General features: G+C 37.4%; 1 protein-coding gene across 7 annotated transcripts in view; it reads right to left on the reverse strand.

Moving 5' to 3' along the window:
- The window catches only part of ptk2aa (protein tyrosine kinase 2aa), a 158,007-nt gene extending 145,724 nt beyond the window's left edge, over positions 1 to 12,283 (reverse strand). For 4 of the 7 annotated variants that reach the window (XM_088929422.1, XM_088929418.1, XM_088929417.1 and 1 more), the window contains exon 1: positions 12,103 to 12,259. Coding sequence is in view for 3 of the 7 variants with exons in the window: in XM_088929407.1 (XP_088785533.1) it covers positions 12,103 to 12,283 (181 nt within the window). In the remaining 4 variants the exon portion in view is untranslated. Of the gene's footprint in view, positions 1 to 12,102 lie in introns of all 7 variants that reach the window. The other 3 variants (XM_088929407.1, XM_088929406.1, XM_088929405.1) reach the window with 1 other exon arrangement.
- Positions 12,284 to 13,745: the final 1,462 nt, after the last annotated feature.

The following is a 13,745-nucleotide window of genomic DNA, read 5'->3' on the forward strand; positions in this document are numbered from 1 at the left end:
TTTGACAAATCCCATAAACGGTTTAAAGACCATGAGGCTTTTCTTTTTTGTAACAAAATCGTTTTACCTGTTTCTATAGATGCACACAAGCAGCTGCTTGCATAGGGTAAACATACTACAAATTCCTCATCTCAGCTCAAGCACATTCACTCTTGTTTACGAAATGACCCAGGTCCAGATTACAGTATCACTAGCTATCGTCTCTTAAACTCTAGTACACAAATGTCCAGGTTGCTGTAAAAGATCGAATTTATAGATCTTCGTAAGACCACAAAGTCAGAAATGGTATAGACCTACCTCCACTTGCACAGCTTAGAAAATTCCAAAACTGCATTTTGAAGGTACATATCAGGAGATCCAGCCCCAAAGCAATCTTCTTCTAGATGAATTCCTGACGCAGAAATTGCACATCACATTGTCTCTCTCACTCACACACACACTCCCTCCCTCCTCCCCTCCCTCTCCTTCACCCTTGCTCTCATTATTTAAATCAGAAAGGTAGAATCTATCTCAAAATACAAGGGGACAGTAAGGTCTTTACAACTAGACTAAATGGTCTGCAAGCACATACTGTAAATACTGTAAAAGCACAGAGGCTTCAATCTTACGAATAAGAAAAAGGGATAAGACTTCAAAATCTAATGTGACTATGTTATGTATGCTAGGCAACAATTTCAAGTATTAACTACATAGCTGTTTGTTCTTCAAAGTGGGGCAAAGACTGCAGAAAAAAAAGTATTTTAGCAGCTTTTCCTCAGAGACGGAGCCTGTAACACTCGGAGTAGGGCATCAAATTCAGATTAAAACATTGTCAAGGTATGAAATAGTGGAGCATGGCAGTTCATAAAGCTCGCTTTCATCAGCACTAAAGAAAATATTCTGGGGCTCACAAAGGCTTAAGAAAACTGGTACAAACTGCTTGCAGTTGCAGAGCTGTATAAACACCACCTCTGAGCGACAATTCACACTGGACCTACTAAATCCCAACTGCAGTGAAATAGCCTGTTTTTACAGCCTCATATAGATTTAAAATTGAGTGATTAAAGATTTTATTTTATACAGAGAAAAAGGGCCATACCACTTTAGTGAAATGCAGTGTAAATTGTTAATGATGATTTTAGCAATGCACAGCACAACTACAGATAATTGTGCTGACTTTATCATTAAACATTCATTATAAAACACTTAATCCTTGACTGCAGTGTTTTCATAAAATGCAGTCTTTCCTTTTGTTTCCTTGGTCAAAAAATTATCTGTTGGCATCTATAAGCAAGAGTTATTCCTTTATAGTTAGTTCTGCATGGACACCCAAATGATGTTTAATGGAAGAAACATTACAATCTTTATTCACGCCTTACAGAGAAGGTGCCATTAAGTGTTGGGTCACAATGCATGCTTCTATTAACATACGTATCTGCTGCATTCAATAAACAAGGTAAACAACTGAATAGAAACATTGGAATTTAAAGTGCATAAGTATACAGACTACACTGAACGCATAAGAGGGTTGGTAGCACATTCTAACCCTTGTTTCACAAGTGTGACTTTCTATGGCTGCTTTTAGCTGTGGTACAGTAACTGACCATTATCAGTGAGCAAACGTTTTAATGAAAAGCTTAAAAGGAGACGTTTTCACATAACGGCATTTATTCCCCCTGTAGCTAAACGTTTCTGAAATCCAAAAACTCTTTAGAATTCCTTTCTTCTTTCTCTTAATCAAGCCATACAAGTAGCATCAAGAAAGATATTCAAGAGGCAGGAAGGTCCTAGTCTCAGGCATGGTCGGTATCAGTGTCATAAAATTACTGAGGTGGTAAAAGACAGAACTGTAACATCAATGACCTTGCCCTACCTAAAACCACCTTCTGCAATTTTTTTTTATCAGTGGCATCACTTCAGTGCATCTCACTTCTTGAGTCTCTAGAGAAAATGCTTTTGGAAATGGTCCCTGAAATGACCCTGAACATAACTAAGATATGGCAGCAAGACAATTCAAAACAATGACTTAAGCAAATCCCGTCACTTTCTAGTTACCACAGGAGTCCACAATAACACAACAAATAAAGATCCCAAAACTGTAACTGAAAGTCCAGACACGTTCCTGTTAAATGTTAACAAGAGGGTTCCAGTCTGATGATCTCAGAGTGCACCTGCAGGAACTTCACAGTGAGGCCTCATGGATCTACGATGCTTATGACGTTCATAGCCTCTAAGTGAATTCTGAATTATCCAGGCAATTACTATGGAAAAAATCACCTAAGAGAATGAGCTGTCAAAAGGCTGTATAATATTTTATACATGCAAAAATCACATAAGAAAAGGAAATAGTATCACCTTAAATCAAGAACTGATTCATTAGCATTTAATATTAGCTGGAAACAGGTCCTCTAGATATAATCTAATATTTAATATTGCTGCTCAACACCTCTGAATGTCTTACTTGTTTTTTGGGAAATTATATTCTGACATACTGTAAGCATAAAAGCAAGAGTGCTATTTGGGGATACAAGTTAGAGGATTCATCTGTTTCGCTGTACCTACAGACATTCTAAGCCAGTTCCGTGACTGTGGGTTGATATGATTAGTTCAGACAGGCTTTCATTATTTTAAAATGAAACTAAAAATGTGCAGCCTTGACACCCTTCAATGAGTGGTGGCAGACTCCATTTAAGCTAAATAGGAACTAAACAAGGGTGCAGTTATTGGGATCTGAGAAATCCCACAACATTGTGTGAACAAAAGCAAGAAACACAATCATGTAAAAAATGCATTCAAAGTTATTAATTTCTTAAAAGAAAAAAAGAAAAATAGGTCAGCTGACAAATACATGACATGGATCAGGTAATTGCAATACAGTCACATTCATGTAAGGCTATTATGATGTTAGGTTAAAAAAAGTTAAAAACCAGCACTTTACCGATGAGCCATTTCGCAGAGTGCCTATGGGAAAAAAAAACGTACAAAATTAGCAGTAATAGGAAACATCTTTTCAATAATACTTTCCTCTTATACCAAGAGCTCAAAAACCACTAACACTTCTTAAATAAAATAATAAAGTACCTTAGGTACTGACTTAGATTAAGTAGCACAGCACATTATGCAAATATACTGCATGTGTATAAATGGGATAATAACACTACAACTTCCAACCATTCCTCAGAGTATTAAGTAACATAATAACAGAGAGATTTTTAAGATTCTTAACATTAATTATATAGCGCTGGTAAATAATGTTAAGCAAAACTAATTTCCAGTGCAGCAAGTTAAGTTTTAGACTAAAAGCCTATGCTTTTTCAGTCACATCACCACTGACCTTTTCCAGTTACACTCGTTTAAAGATGGGTAACCGACTTTTTCCTACCAATAAAGTGTTTTATTTATCATAAAATGTTGATACCTATCCCTGAAGTTAAAGGCAGCACAAGGCAAGACTACTCTCTCAATGCAAAACACATACAGCATACAAGACACTCATTAACGCTGTCCGCATGTTTCCCTCCAATCTTCCAAACACCTGGCAGAAGCCAACACACGTGCCAGCTCCACCTGAAGGCACCCTAGCCTGGAATCAAACTCAGGACCCAATGCAATGCCAATGTGCAACCCATTATTACCATTATTAAATTTTATTGTGCAATAAAAAGCTTTTTGGGAGCTTAAAAATAGTTCTGGTGACCAAAATAGTCTGATCTACTTCTATTTTAAAAGAAATTTCAACAGGCCACATTATTGAAAATTATCACCAGCAAAACACTTGAAATCTTGATAGTTGAAGTCTCAGCTCCGTGAAAGGCCATATCTACCACAGAGCTCTCATCTTGCTCTGGAGAATATTATTAAATCACTCTTAACGGTAGCTCCACAGGAGACGAGCTGTTTAATGACTGGGTATCCCAATGAGATTTTTGAACAGCTGTAATGTTCTTCATTTACTCTCTCCAGTAATGAAAATACAAAAATACCCAAGAAGAAAGCAAGAATGAAAGTAATGTAGTGCATCAAGACAAACAAAAATAATAATGGAAAGAAAAAGACAGTGTAGTTTGAAAACACAGCTTACAGTCAAGAACATTTTCCCATAAAATACAATCAAATCCACATTTACATGTATACGGCTCTAGGAACTTGATGCCCAATTGGAACCATCTTTGACATTCAGTGACAGAATAAATCACTGTATAAAACTCTAAATAAAAAATGCCATGTTCCTATCCAAAAAAAGACAAGCACTTCATAAAAGCTCAATCCATGACCACTGAGGTGTAAACCTGTGACAACCTGAGAGTTTTTTCAACCCTCAAGACTGGAAACCTTTTTTACCTGCCGTTTCACAGGAGACTCACAAAAGCCTATCATACATGTGTCATTAACCAGAGAGGCTGGCTAGGTGGATCTGAATGAAAGAGATCTGTGAACAATTAATCCAAATGGAAATCAGCTCAGGACTAATGTTTGCTGAATAGTTTATATCAATATCTGTGGTGTAAACTTTTTTAATTCTTCCCATATGTGAAATGAGGATTGTGATTCTGAGTGAGAAAAAAGTAAAGGATTTACCCAACATGAGAACTAAAACACTAGATTCAAGATCAATTGAATCACTTTGCTGTGAGTCAGGAGTCATTGAACAAAAAGACGTTTCAGCTTTAGAGCCTTCAGATGAGTCCTGTGTGCTCCACAGTTTAAAACATTAGCTTTTTTTTCAGAATGTATTAAACACTTGCTCTGTTGCAGCCCGTATGCTGACTCAGCTCCTTATTCAAAGCTCGATTGAATAAAATAGCCAACAAACTTAACCAAAAGCTGACCTATCAAAACAAAGTTTACTAGTTTACAGAATGCTCAATTTAGTTTTAGAATGCGCTTACTAACAACCACAAGCTTAGTTCATTTTCCCACTTAATACTTTCCATTTCAAATACACAGCTCAAACTTATAGTACATTAACAGTCTCAATGTGAGGGCTTCCAATATCTAACTCTGCTTTTGAAAGCCATAACCCAAAAGGTTTGAAAAGAGACCGTCAAATGACCAATTTCTAAATATGTAGTACGATTTGTGATCTTTTGGAAAGATTTGTTAAATTAAGGAATTTTTACATTGTTTGGAAAACGTATTTACTCCTCAAAATCAATAAATGAGTGCATTAAGTGCCCAGATGATTAATAACTCAGAAGAATAATATGACCAGAAAAGCTGTGAAAGCAATTTTCACTGAAAACATTTTACAGGTAATGGGGACTCAATGTGCAGCACCCACCTGGATGATGCAATGGCAGCCAAAGTGCGTACGGTACATTCACTACACACCAGCCAGCAGTGGGGAGGAGGACAGAGTGATGAAACCAGTTCGGAGTTGGGGATTATTGGGGAGCTGGGGACTGGTAAAGGCCAAGGAGAAATTTGGCCAGGACACCAGGGTAATAACCCCTACTCTTTTTGAGAAACACCCTGGGATTTTAAATGACCGCAGAGAGTCAGGACCTCAGTTTTACGTCTCACACAGGCCACACACAGACTGCAGGGTGTGCGCTCCCTACAAACACCTCTTCCTCAACCTTAGCATTGCCAGGAGGTGTCCCATCCAGGTACTGGCCAGGCTCACACCTGCTGAGCGTCAGTGGTTTTTCAGTTGTGATTTGCAGGGTGATATAGCTGCAGGCTATTGAAGTGTTAGAAGTGTTCTAAAAAAGCAGGTTAAGTACATTGCTAAAACATTGCTATAATAACATAGTTGAACTCCACAGCCATGACAGGTCATTCTAAATATAAAATCCATTGTTATACTTAATTTGTACGCCAACTAGTTTTCACTACATTAACAACACATCAGCTAATCCCAAATTATTTATTCTTCACGTCTACTTGCTGCTTAAAATAGAAACAAAAAGAAACACTACTAACCCAGAAAGCCAGTCACAGATCTGAATTTGATCAGTCATACAAGCGTGAAAACAGCTTCTTTCGTAACAGTTTATTCAAGTAAACTGAACTCATAAAAGATAAAAGCTCCCTCATTAGTAGACAGAATGTTAAAGATAGACAGAAGGCCACTCAAGGTCTTGACACATACCAAACCCTATAAGCTGAATTATAAATTACAGTTCAGTTCATGCATCACTAACACTTTCAATGCCAACCAACACTTAAGATACAGTACATTACCTCTTCATTTAACGGCAGAAGCACAAACGTTTCAGACCAGCCAGACTTTAAATCTGGAAACATTCAAGCAAAATATATGCACAGTATACACGTACATCGAAACTAATCGAATGAGAAAATTCTATTTTCATTGCTAGAGAAAATAAAAAAAGACAACTTAAATGAACACATACAGTAATTGCATTATATAAGCTTACACATTCGCTGCAATATCAAACAGTTTTCTAATTTTCATGGCTCCTTGTCCTGGTTTAGGTCTCAAATCAATGGTTGAGATGTATTATAAGCACATACAGTAGGAGGGAAGCACCCTCAGATATGTCTGGCAATTTCAAGCAAGGTATCAGTGAATGTACTTTATTTGCTAATGTAATGTTTCTGAAAAGAAAGGAAAAAAAAGTGATAACCTGATGACAGTCAAAAATGCTTTGAAGATATTCTATCTAGAGAAACAGATTTGCACAGCAGTCATGAATTTTAACTGTGATAAACTGCATTTATAAGCACATTCAACAGTAACTTTTCTGCAACTGGAAATAAACTTCATTTATAGGTTTCTGATTTGCAAAGCCACAACTGTACATAATTACAGTAGTTATCGCATGTTTTTTCATTTCAATTAATTCTTTAGCTGGTAGATAAATTTAGCAGCGTATCTACTGCTGTACCGCTCACTTGTGAGGCTTCAGTACCTCCAGATCACTATGCTTGTGCTGATGTTAACCTCGTTAAAGAAGTATTTGGTAGGCGTCCACATTCGCCTGGATCTTTGAGCTGTATCCTTGCTTGTTTCCCTTTTCCTGTCTCTCTTGCCAGCTTTAGCAGCAGCCCTGTAAACAAAGCAGCATATCTACAGAACAATTTTCATCTGAGCAGTACTCTTGTGCTGCAGACGGGCAGAAAGATGTTTTATCCTCCAGAGAGTCTCTGTGCATGATTCTGTTCAAATAAAATTCCCCAAACTGACAAAGAGGCTTATGCACATTAATGGATTAAACCATCAGGCCTCTGCTAAAAGAACATGTCAGATTCCCTCAAACCATGTCTTCTTGATGTTAAGTGATGTATCAACCATTATTTTCTAATATAAGTCCTGTTCTGTGTTACTCTTCTGTTCATGTAGGGTTACAAACACACAAAAACATTAAGACATTTCACAGAAATACTGGGCATCTCTGAAACATTCATGTGAAAAGAAATTAAGAACAATTTTTTTGTGCCTAGAACATGCCATTTCACCAATTTATCTGCACTCCAGGAAATTATAAGCACAGTTCAAGGTTTATTTTAATTTAAAAAACTAAATTAGACTCTACAACATATACACAGCATGTATATGTATCCTCAGACTACACAATTTAAAGTTGTCTACAACACAGAATAACATTTGACACGCTTAGTATAAATTCAAAGGAACGTTAAAGAGTGCAAACAACATTTTCTCTGCCATGTAGAACTACATGTACACAGGACACCAGAGAATCAAAGATCTTTACATTATATCTGTAGCATTTCTGTGTTTTTAGAAACATTGTGGAATTGTCTGAAAAGTCACCAGGCTTTCTGTTTTTCCTGGATACTGCTCATTATTTTCTTAACTTTGGATTGTTTAGTACTCCACAAACCTATATCCTCCCATCCAACCAACACCAAAAGTTTCAGTGATATTCTCTGTGTTACAAAACCGAATGGAATTTCTTTTCATTCATGTCTTGTGGTTTTCACCAGGTTCCACTGACTGTCAGTCGCTGGTCACGCCATTTAATCTGCACAAAGAATGTGGTTCTCATTTCATCAAAATATTACAGAAGGTATAGTACATTAAACCTTAAAGACCTACTTCACACAACATGTACAGCATGTATACTAATGGTACACTAAGGCAAATGTATGAATGTGCCTCTCAAAGTACCCCATGTAACACTGGTCACCACTCTGCAATCTTGGAGCTGTAGGAATTTGTGTGTTGTACAGTATGTGACCGTACAGAGCTCATTAGGCTCAACACTGCTGTGTCTTTGAAAGTGCTAATTACGAAGACTTGTCTGTGTAAGGAAATGATTTGTGAAGCCAAAGGCAACACAGACACAAACACTTTAATCTGTTGGATATAGCGAACAAACCTGCACAGCTGTTTTTGGTGGTAATGTTTATCAGAACGGTATAAATCAAGCTGGCTTCCACCAGTAGAGAAGCACTACATAGTACTATTATTAATAGCACTATAATAGTGCAACATTAATAACACTTTTCTAATTTGACTTGGGCTTAATATTATCCTATTTGCTTTTTAAATTGACTGAGCTGACAAATGCGTATTTTTGAGAGAAAGAGAAAAGGTCTGATCCCTGCTTAATTCACTGCAAACAAAATGGCTAATGGCTTCTAATTGATTCTGTATTCTAATGTGCATGAGGTCCTTAAAATAAATTAAGAAAAGCAGTGATCTGAAACCTGTATGTCAGGAGTACACAGGACTGATTGTTTTTTTTCTCTGATCCTAGCCACTGGATTAGTCTTCTCTTTACATCTTGCTACAATATTTTTAGTTTTCTGGTGGACACAGGATTAAAGGCAGCAAAACGGGTACAAGGCATCTATGATTTTACCATCTTGAGATTGAAGACAATATTTGTAATCATCTGTGGTAACTGAGTTTCCACTAACAAATCACCTGTATGCAAGACTCCATAACATTGGGGTACATTGAATGTACATTAGAAAGGGGGAATACATACTGTAATTGGACTTGACAATATTGTTTATAGGAACAAGTAATAGGTTTATTCCATGTTGAAAAGAGAAGAAAGAAAACACAACCTCCACAAATGTTGTGTTTTGTTTCTTCTCTTTTCAGCATGGAATAAACCTATTACTTGTTCCTTTGCAGCCTACGCATGCTGACGCAGCTACCCACCTGAAATATTGTATATACTTAAGTATGCTGTTAATACAATCTACAAGATATTCTTCAGGTTGCTATCCTTGCTAGCACAGTGTTGTTGATATCCCCCTCTTTAAAAAAAAAAAGAGTACAATACTAAATTGTAAATATTTGTATTGCCTAATGACAAATTTCAGGTTTTGCCCATCAAACTCATTGGTTGAAAGAGTTTTGTTTCATAACTGAAAACATTTAAGGCTTATCTTATATAACATCTTAAACACTACATGGTTCCTTCCAGAGCACAGTAATTACTGCAGGACTTTCTTTATAGAAAGCCACTTTCTACATCGACTGCTGAGGTATTTAAAAGGCAGTGGAGGAAGGAACAGCATAAAGAGTATTTAAAGGATTTTGCTAACCTCTGAAAGCTAGCAGTTTTCTCTGTCAACTCATAATTAACGTTAAGATGAAGAATACCACACAGAAATCACTTTCCTCAGAAAATAAAAACCCTTAAGAGAGTACAGAAGACTCTGACATGCATGGAGTCATTCCTTTTGCTTGGACTTTTTCTCGTTTATGAAGTTAATTAGTCACATTCCACAAATAAGAGATAACTAAGGAGATGCTGTGTATTTTGAAAGCATCAAATGTAAAAACTTGATACGGTATGAAGCCCATTTGTTCCACACATTTATTTTAAGACTATGTAGCTTTAACGCGACACAGAAGGATATCAAGCATTTGCTATTGTAAGGAAAAAGGCGTTTTCCCTCAGATCCTGAGGGACATGGAATGAGGTAAAACATCCTGCATCTACAATCTGGGCAGAATAAACCAGCAAATCTTACAGATTAACCCACACTTCCTCTCGCAGGCAAGCACTTAAAACAGACCTTCTCTTCGAAACAGGCCACACAGAGCCCGAAACAGCTCTATATTAGCACCAAATATTTCAAGTACTACTTTACATAAGTGCAGTTATTTTGATTACCAATTAAAAAACTTCCCAAGTTTATGATTTTTCTTTATGTATTTTAATCCAATTTTTTGTACCATACACAGACCTTACACACTGACAGAAATGTCATAAATTAAAACCAACATAAATTGAAATCACATTTATGTTAAGGGATATATTTCAAGTGCACAGTTTTCTTATTTGTTGGAAACTACACAATCCAGCCCTGGGAAGACATGCGGCACTTGTAAAAAACAGAAGAAAATGCATTTTGAAGCACACACCACTCTAGATTGCAATGTAATCCGAGCTTGTTTTTTAACAGAAACCTTGTGAGTTGTTTTCATAAATTTTGTCTAGTGCACATCTGGTCCCCGGGCCTTAAAAGCTTTTCTTTTTTAAGGGATGGGTGAAGTCTCCCTACTTTTATATTTCTGCTTTTCAGCAGAAAGGCTGCTCGCTTTGCTCCTTACCACCCAGAGAGTTAAAAGATGAGTGGCACAGATTTAACATTCATACCAGTGCAAAAAGTATCTGAAGTAGTCACTGAATCCGTCCTAAACTTTCAATGAGGAAACATGTTATATGTAAAGTATCACTTAAAACATGTTTGTAAGCTCTTAAACTAAAACAAAAGTTTGTTTTTAAAGGAGAAACGAATTCACGCCCATTGTTATCGAATGAATCTGCACAAATATTGTTGCAAGCTTTGTGAGGAATAATAAGCACTTTCGACAGGTGGAGGTAAATAAACATTTCATATTGCCATACAAACATTCTTACACACAGTTGCCTCTGCAATTTTATTTATGAAATATTAAGCATGTTTGACAACATTTATAAGAATATAAAAATATAAAGTTTATAAATAAAGATGCACCTAAGACTTACAGTAGGATACAGTATATTGCTCTGACGAGTATACAGGCAGTATGCTAAACCTAGGATGCAGGAAAATGACGTCTACGTTCATGAGCACCTACAAGATCACGTAAACGATAAAGTACAAGCACCGGAACATCTCCGTCACTGCACATCATTCTTCTATATTTTCACTGAAATTATATTTCCACTTGAACTACAAAACGCGGGGAAGCTGCTATTGAGCTCAGGCACAAGTGAGCCAATTGTTGTCTAAAAATAATATGGCCTTCTGCACTGCAATTTCCTACCCTTCCAGCTAACGACAATACTTTCAAACAAAGGCAAAAATACCATAAAGGCATTGTATACACAGAAATACAACGCTCTCCAATAGCGCTATTGCTTTCGCGTTGAACAATTAAAATGAACTGCGGTAAGTGCCCAACCCTGTTCATAAATACTTGAAACATAAGGAAAACGTACACAAAAGAAAAGCAAAAACCACACAGCTCAGACCGTTTACTTAAAACCCCCCTCTCTCGGTGGAAAGATTCAATTTGACAAAGACAAAAGCAATCCATAACAAACCAACAACAACAAAAAAACACACAGAAAATTAATAATCAGGGGTTTCACGTTATATTTGGAAAGCAAGCACTAGGTCTTTTTCGGATTTTAATTTCCAACAGCTGATGCCAATCGGAACAGTGGTATCCCATCTCAATCGCGCACTTGTATGGAGCAGAAATCTGTGGCTTTCTAGAGCCTGTACGCCTGACCATCTGATGAATAATTCCGCTATTTTCTGCAGAAAATCCCCAGTACAGTACACACACAGCCCTAAGTGCTGCTGGCGCTGGGAGAAATGGGAGGGGAAAGTGCAAAAGTCAATGGTTGGTTCGCTTATGTACAGTTCCAGCATAAGCACAGTTTGAAAAGGCTTTCTTGGCCAGAATGTCAGCAGCAACGCTCCTGCTAGGTTTTAAAATCTCTCCATTCCGACCAGGAAAGACTCGGACCCACTCAGCTATTGCAAAATAACGCGAAGTTCAGTGTGTCGTTCAAGCGCAATAGCCAGTCCTTGAGACCACTCTGCAGTCGGGAATGGAAACATAAAACCCAGTGTCAGCAACCCCCTTCCCACTGCTCTGACTACACAGACACTTAACTTATTTTATGTCAAAAATGCGCGTTCCAAAATGCCTAATAATCAAGCCTTACTCACTTTTGTCCTCCCCGGTGAGAGTCTGGAGGCTGCCCTCTGGGTTTCCGCTCCTATTTGCTGTTAAAAGGTGTTTTAATTCCGACAAATGCGCGGTGACTGAGCTCTGCGTGCGCTTCCCTTTGCCTGCCTCTACCACAGCCTCTCTCCTTCTCCTGCACTCACTGACACAGCAGCGCTGCATCCTGGGGAGAGCATTCCAACATGGCTGACGCATAGCAACCGGCCAACCGGCAGTTACACCCTCTCGGAAACCAGGAGAGAGGCCAGCCCAGCTGGCAGGGAGCACATTTATCCAGTCCATCTCTCTTCGTGTATATAAACACATCAATATCAGTGCCATTTATTGACACCTTTTTTCCTTGTTTCTTTTCAACATGAGTTGACAGATGTGGAGTTCATCTAGAGTGCCGTTAATTGAAGTAGCTTTTAAGCCAGAGGCATACATGTGAATTTTCTCTTGACTAACTTGCACCACCGTTGTGTCTGTGTCCCATTGAAATTAAACACACCCAAAGGAAAAAATGTCACCTCCAGTTTTAATTGCATTGTATAATGATTATGGTTTGACTGGGGGCACAGGCAAATGGTCTCTCAGGAACCTGTAGATCGCTTTCATGTTGTTGTATAGATTTTAAATAGAAGAGGTTATTTTTCTTATTTACACTATTGAATAAAAGTGTTCGGTTAGTAAAAAAAGCATTGATTCTCCTCTGCACCTTCAAATTATACAGACAAATCAATTAAGCCAATTGATTCTGCAAGTGTACATACAAGCTTAGCAGCGAAACCTCTTACTAAGCCATCATTCAGAGGTGCCTCTAACACAGCAACTGAAACTACCTGTAGCTCTACCAAACCTGACTTATATAATATACCCTATAATAAAACACAAAACACTGACTGCCTGAGAGGACTTTCACTAAATAAAGACAGTTTCTTCAATTCTCCCTTTCTTTATGAAGTCATTTTTACACTTTGTTTTCATATGATGGTAATGTGGTGTTAAATGAGACTGATCTGTTCAGAACTGGATACATTATTAACTGCTGTCATCAGACTTGTCTTTCTAGAATTCTCTTGTGGTAAAGTTCAAGTTGGAAGCAAGAGATAAGCCACCAGCAGCTGAAAACCATCTCCCACTACCCTTGCAGAAAGAGTTAAATTTAATCAGGTGTCATGAATTCCATTCCCCTTAATTCACGGCCTAACTTATGCATTGGCATGTTTTGTAAGTGAAACATTAATCTTTATTTGGCACCCTGTAAGGAGCTGCTTTGTTACTTGTGGAAAAAAATAATTATTGTCATGATTTTCCATGTTTATTTCAGGATCTGCTTTAGAATTATCTTAAAGAATTATTCTTAACACTCCTCTAACATGTGTAAAGTCATTAATTAAATCCTCTGATTTTATTTGTTTTGAATGTTTGAATGGATTACTTCTGAATTGCAATGAACATTCGGATTTAGAACACAATTAGAGTATTAATTTGAGAATACTGTAGCTAATTCAGTATTTGAGAATCACTCCCAAAATGCAGATTAAATCAGTTCCTATTGCTAAGAACTCTAGAGCTGGGAATCAAGTGAAAAAGTGGATGTTTCTAGCTGTCAGTGAATTAATAACCACTGTACTGATATGTT

This window comes from Atractosteus spatula, chromosome 12 (assembly GCF_055471065.1).
Source record: "Atractosteus spatula isolate fAtrSpa1 chromosome 12, fAtrSpa1.hap1, whole genome shotgun sequence".
Taxonomy (NCBI): domain Eukaryota; kingdom Metazoa; phylum Chordata; class Actinopteri; order Semionotiformes; family Lepisosteidae; genus Atractosteus; species Atractosteus spatula.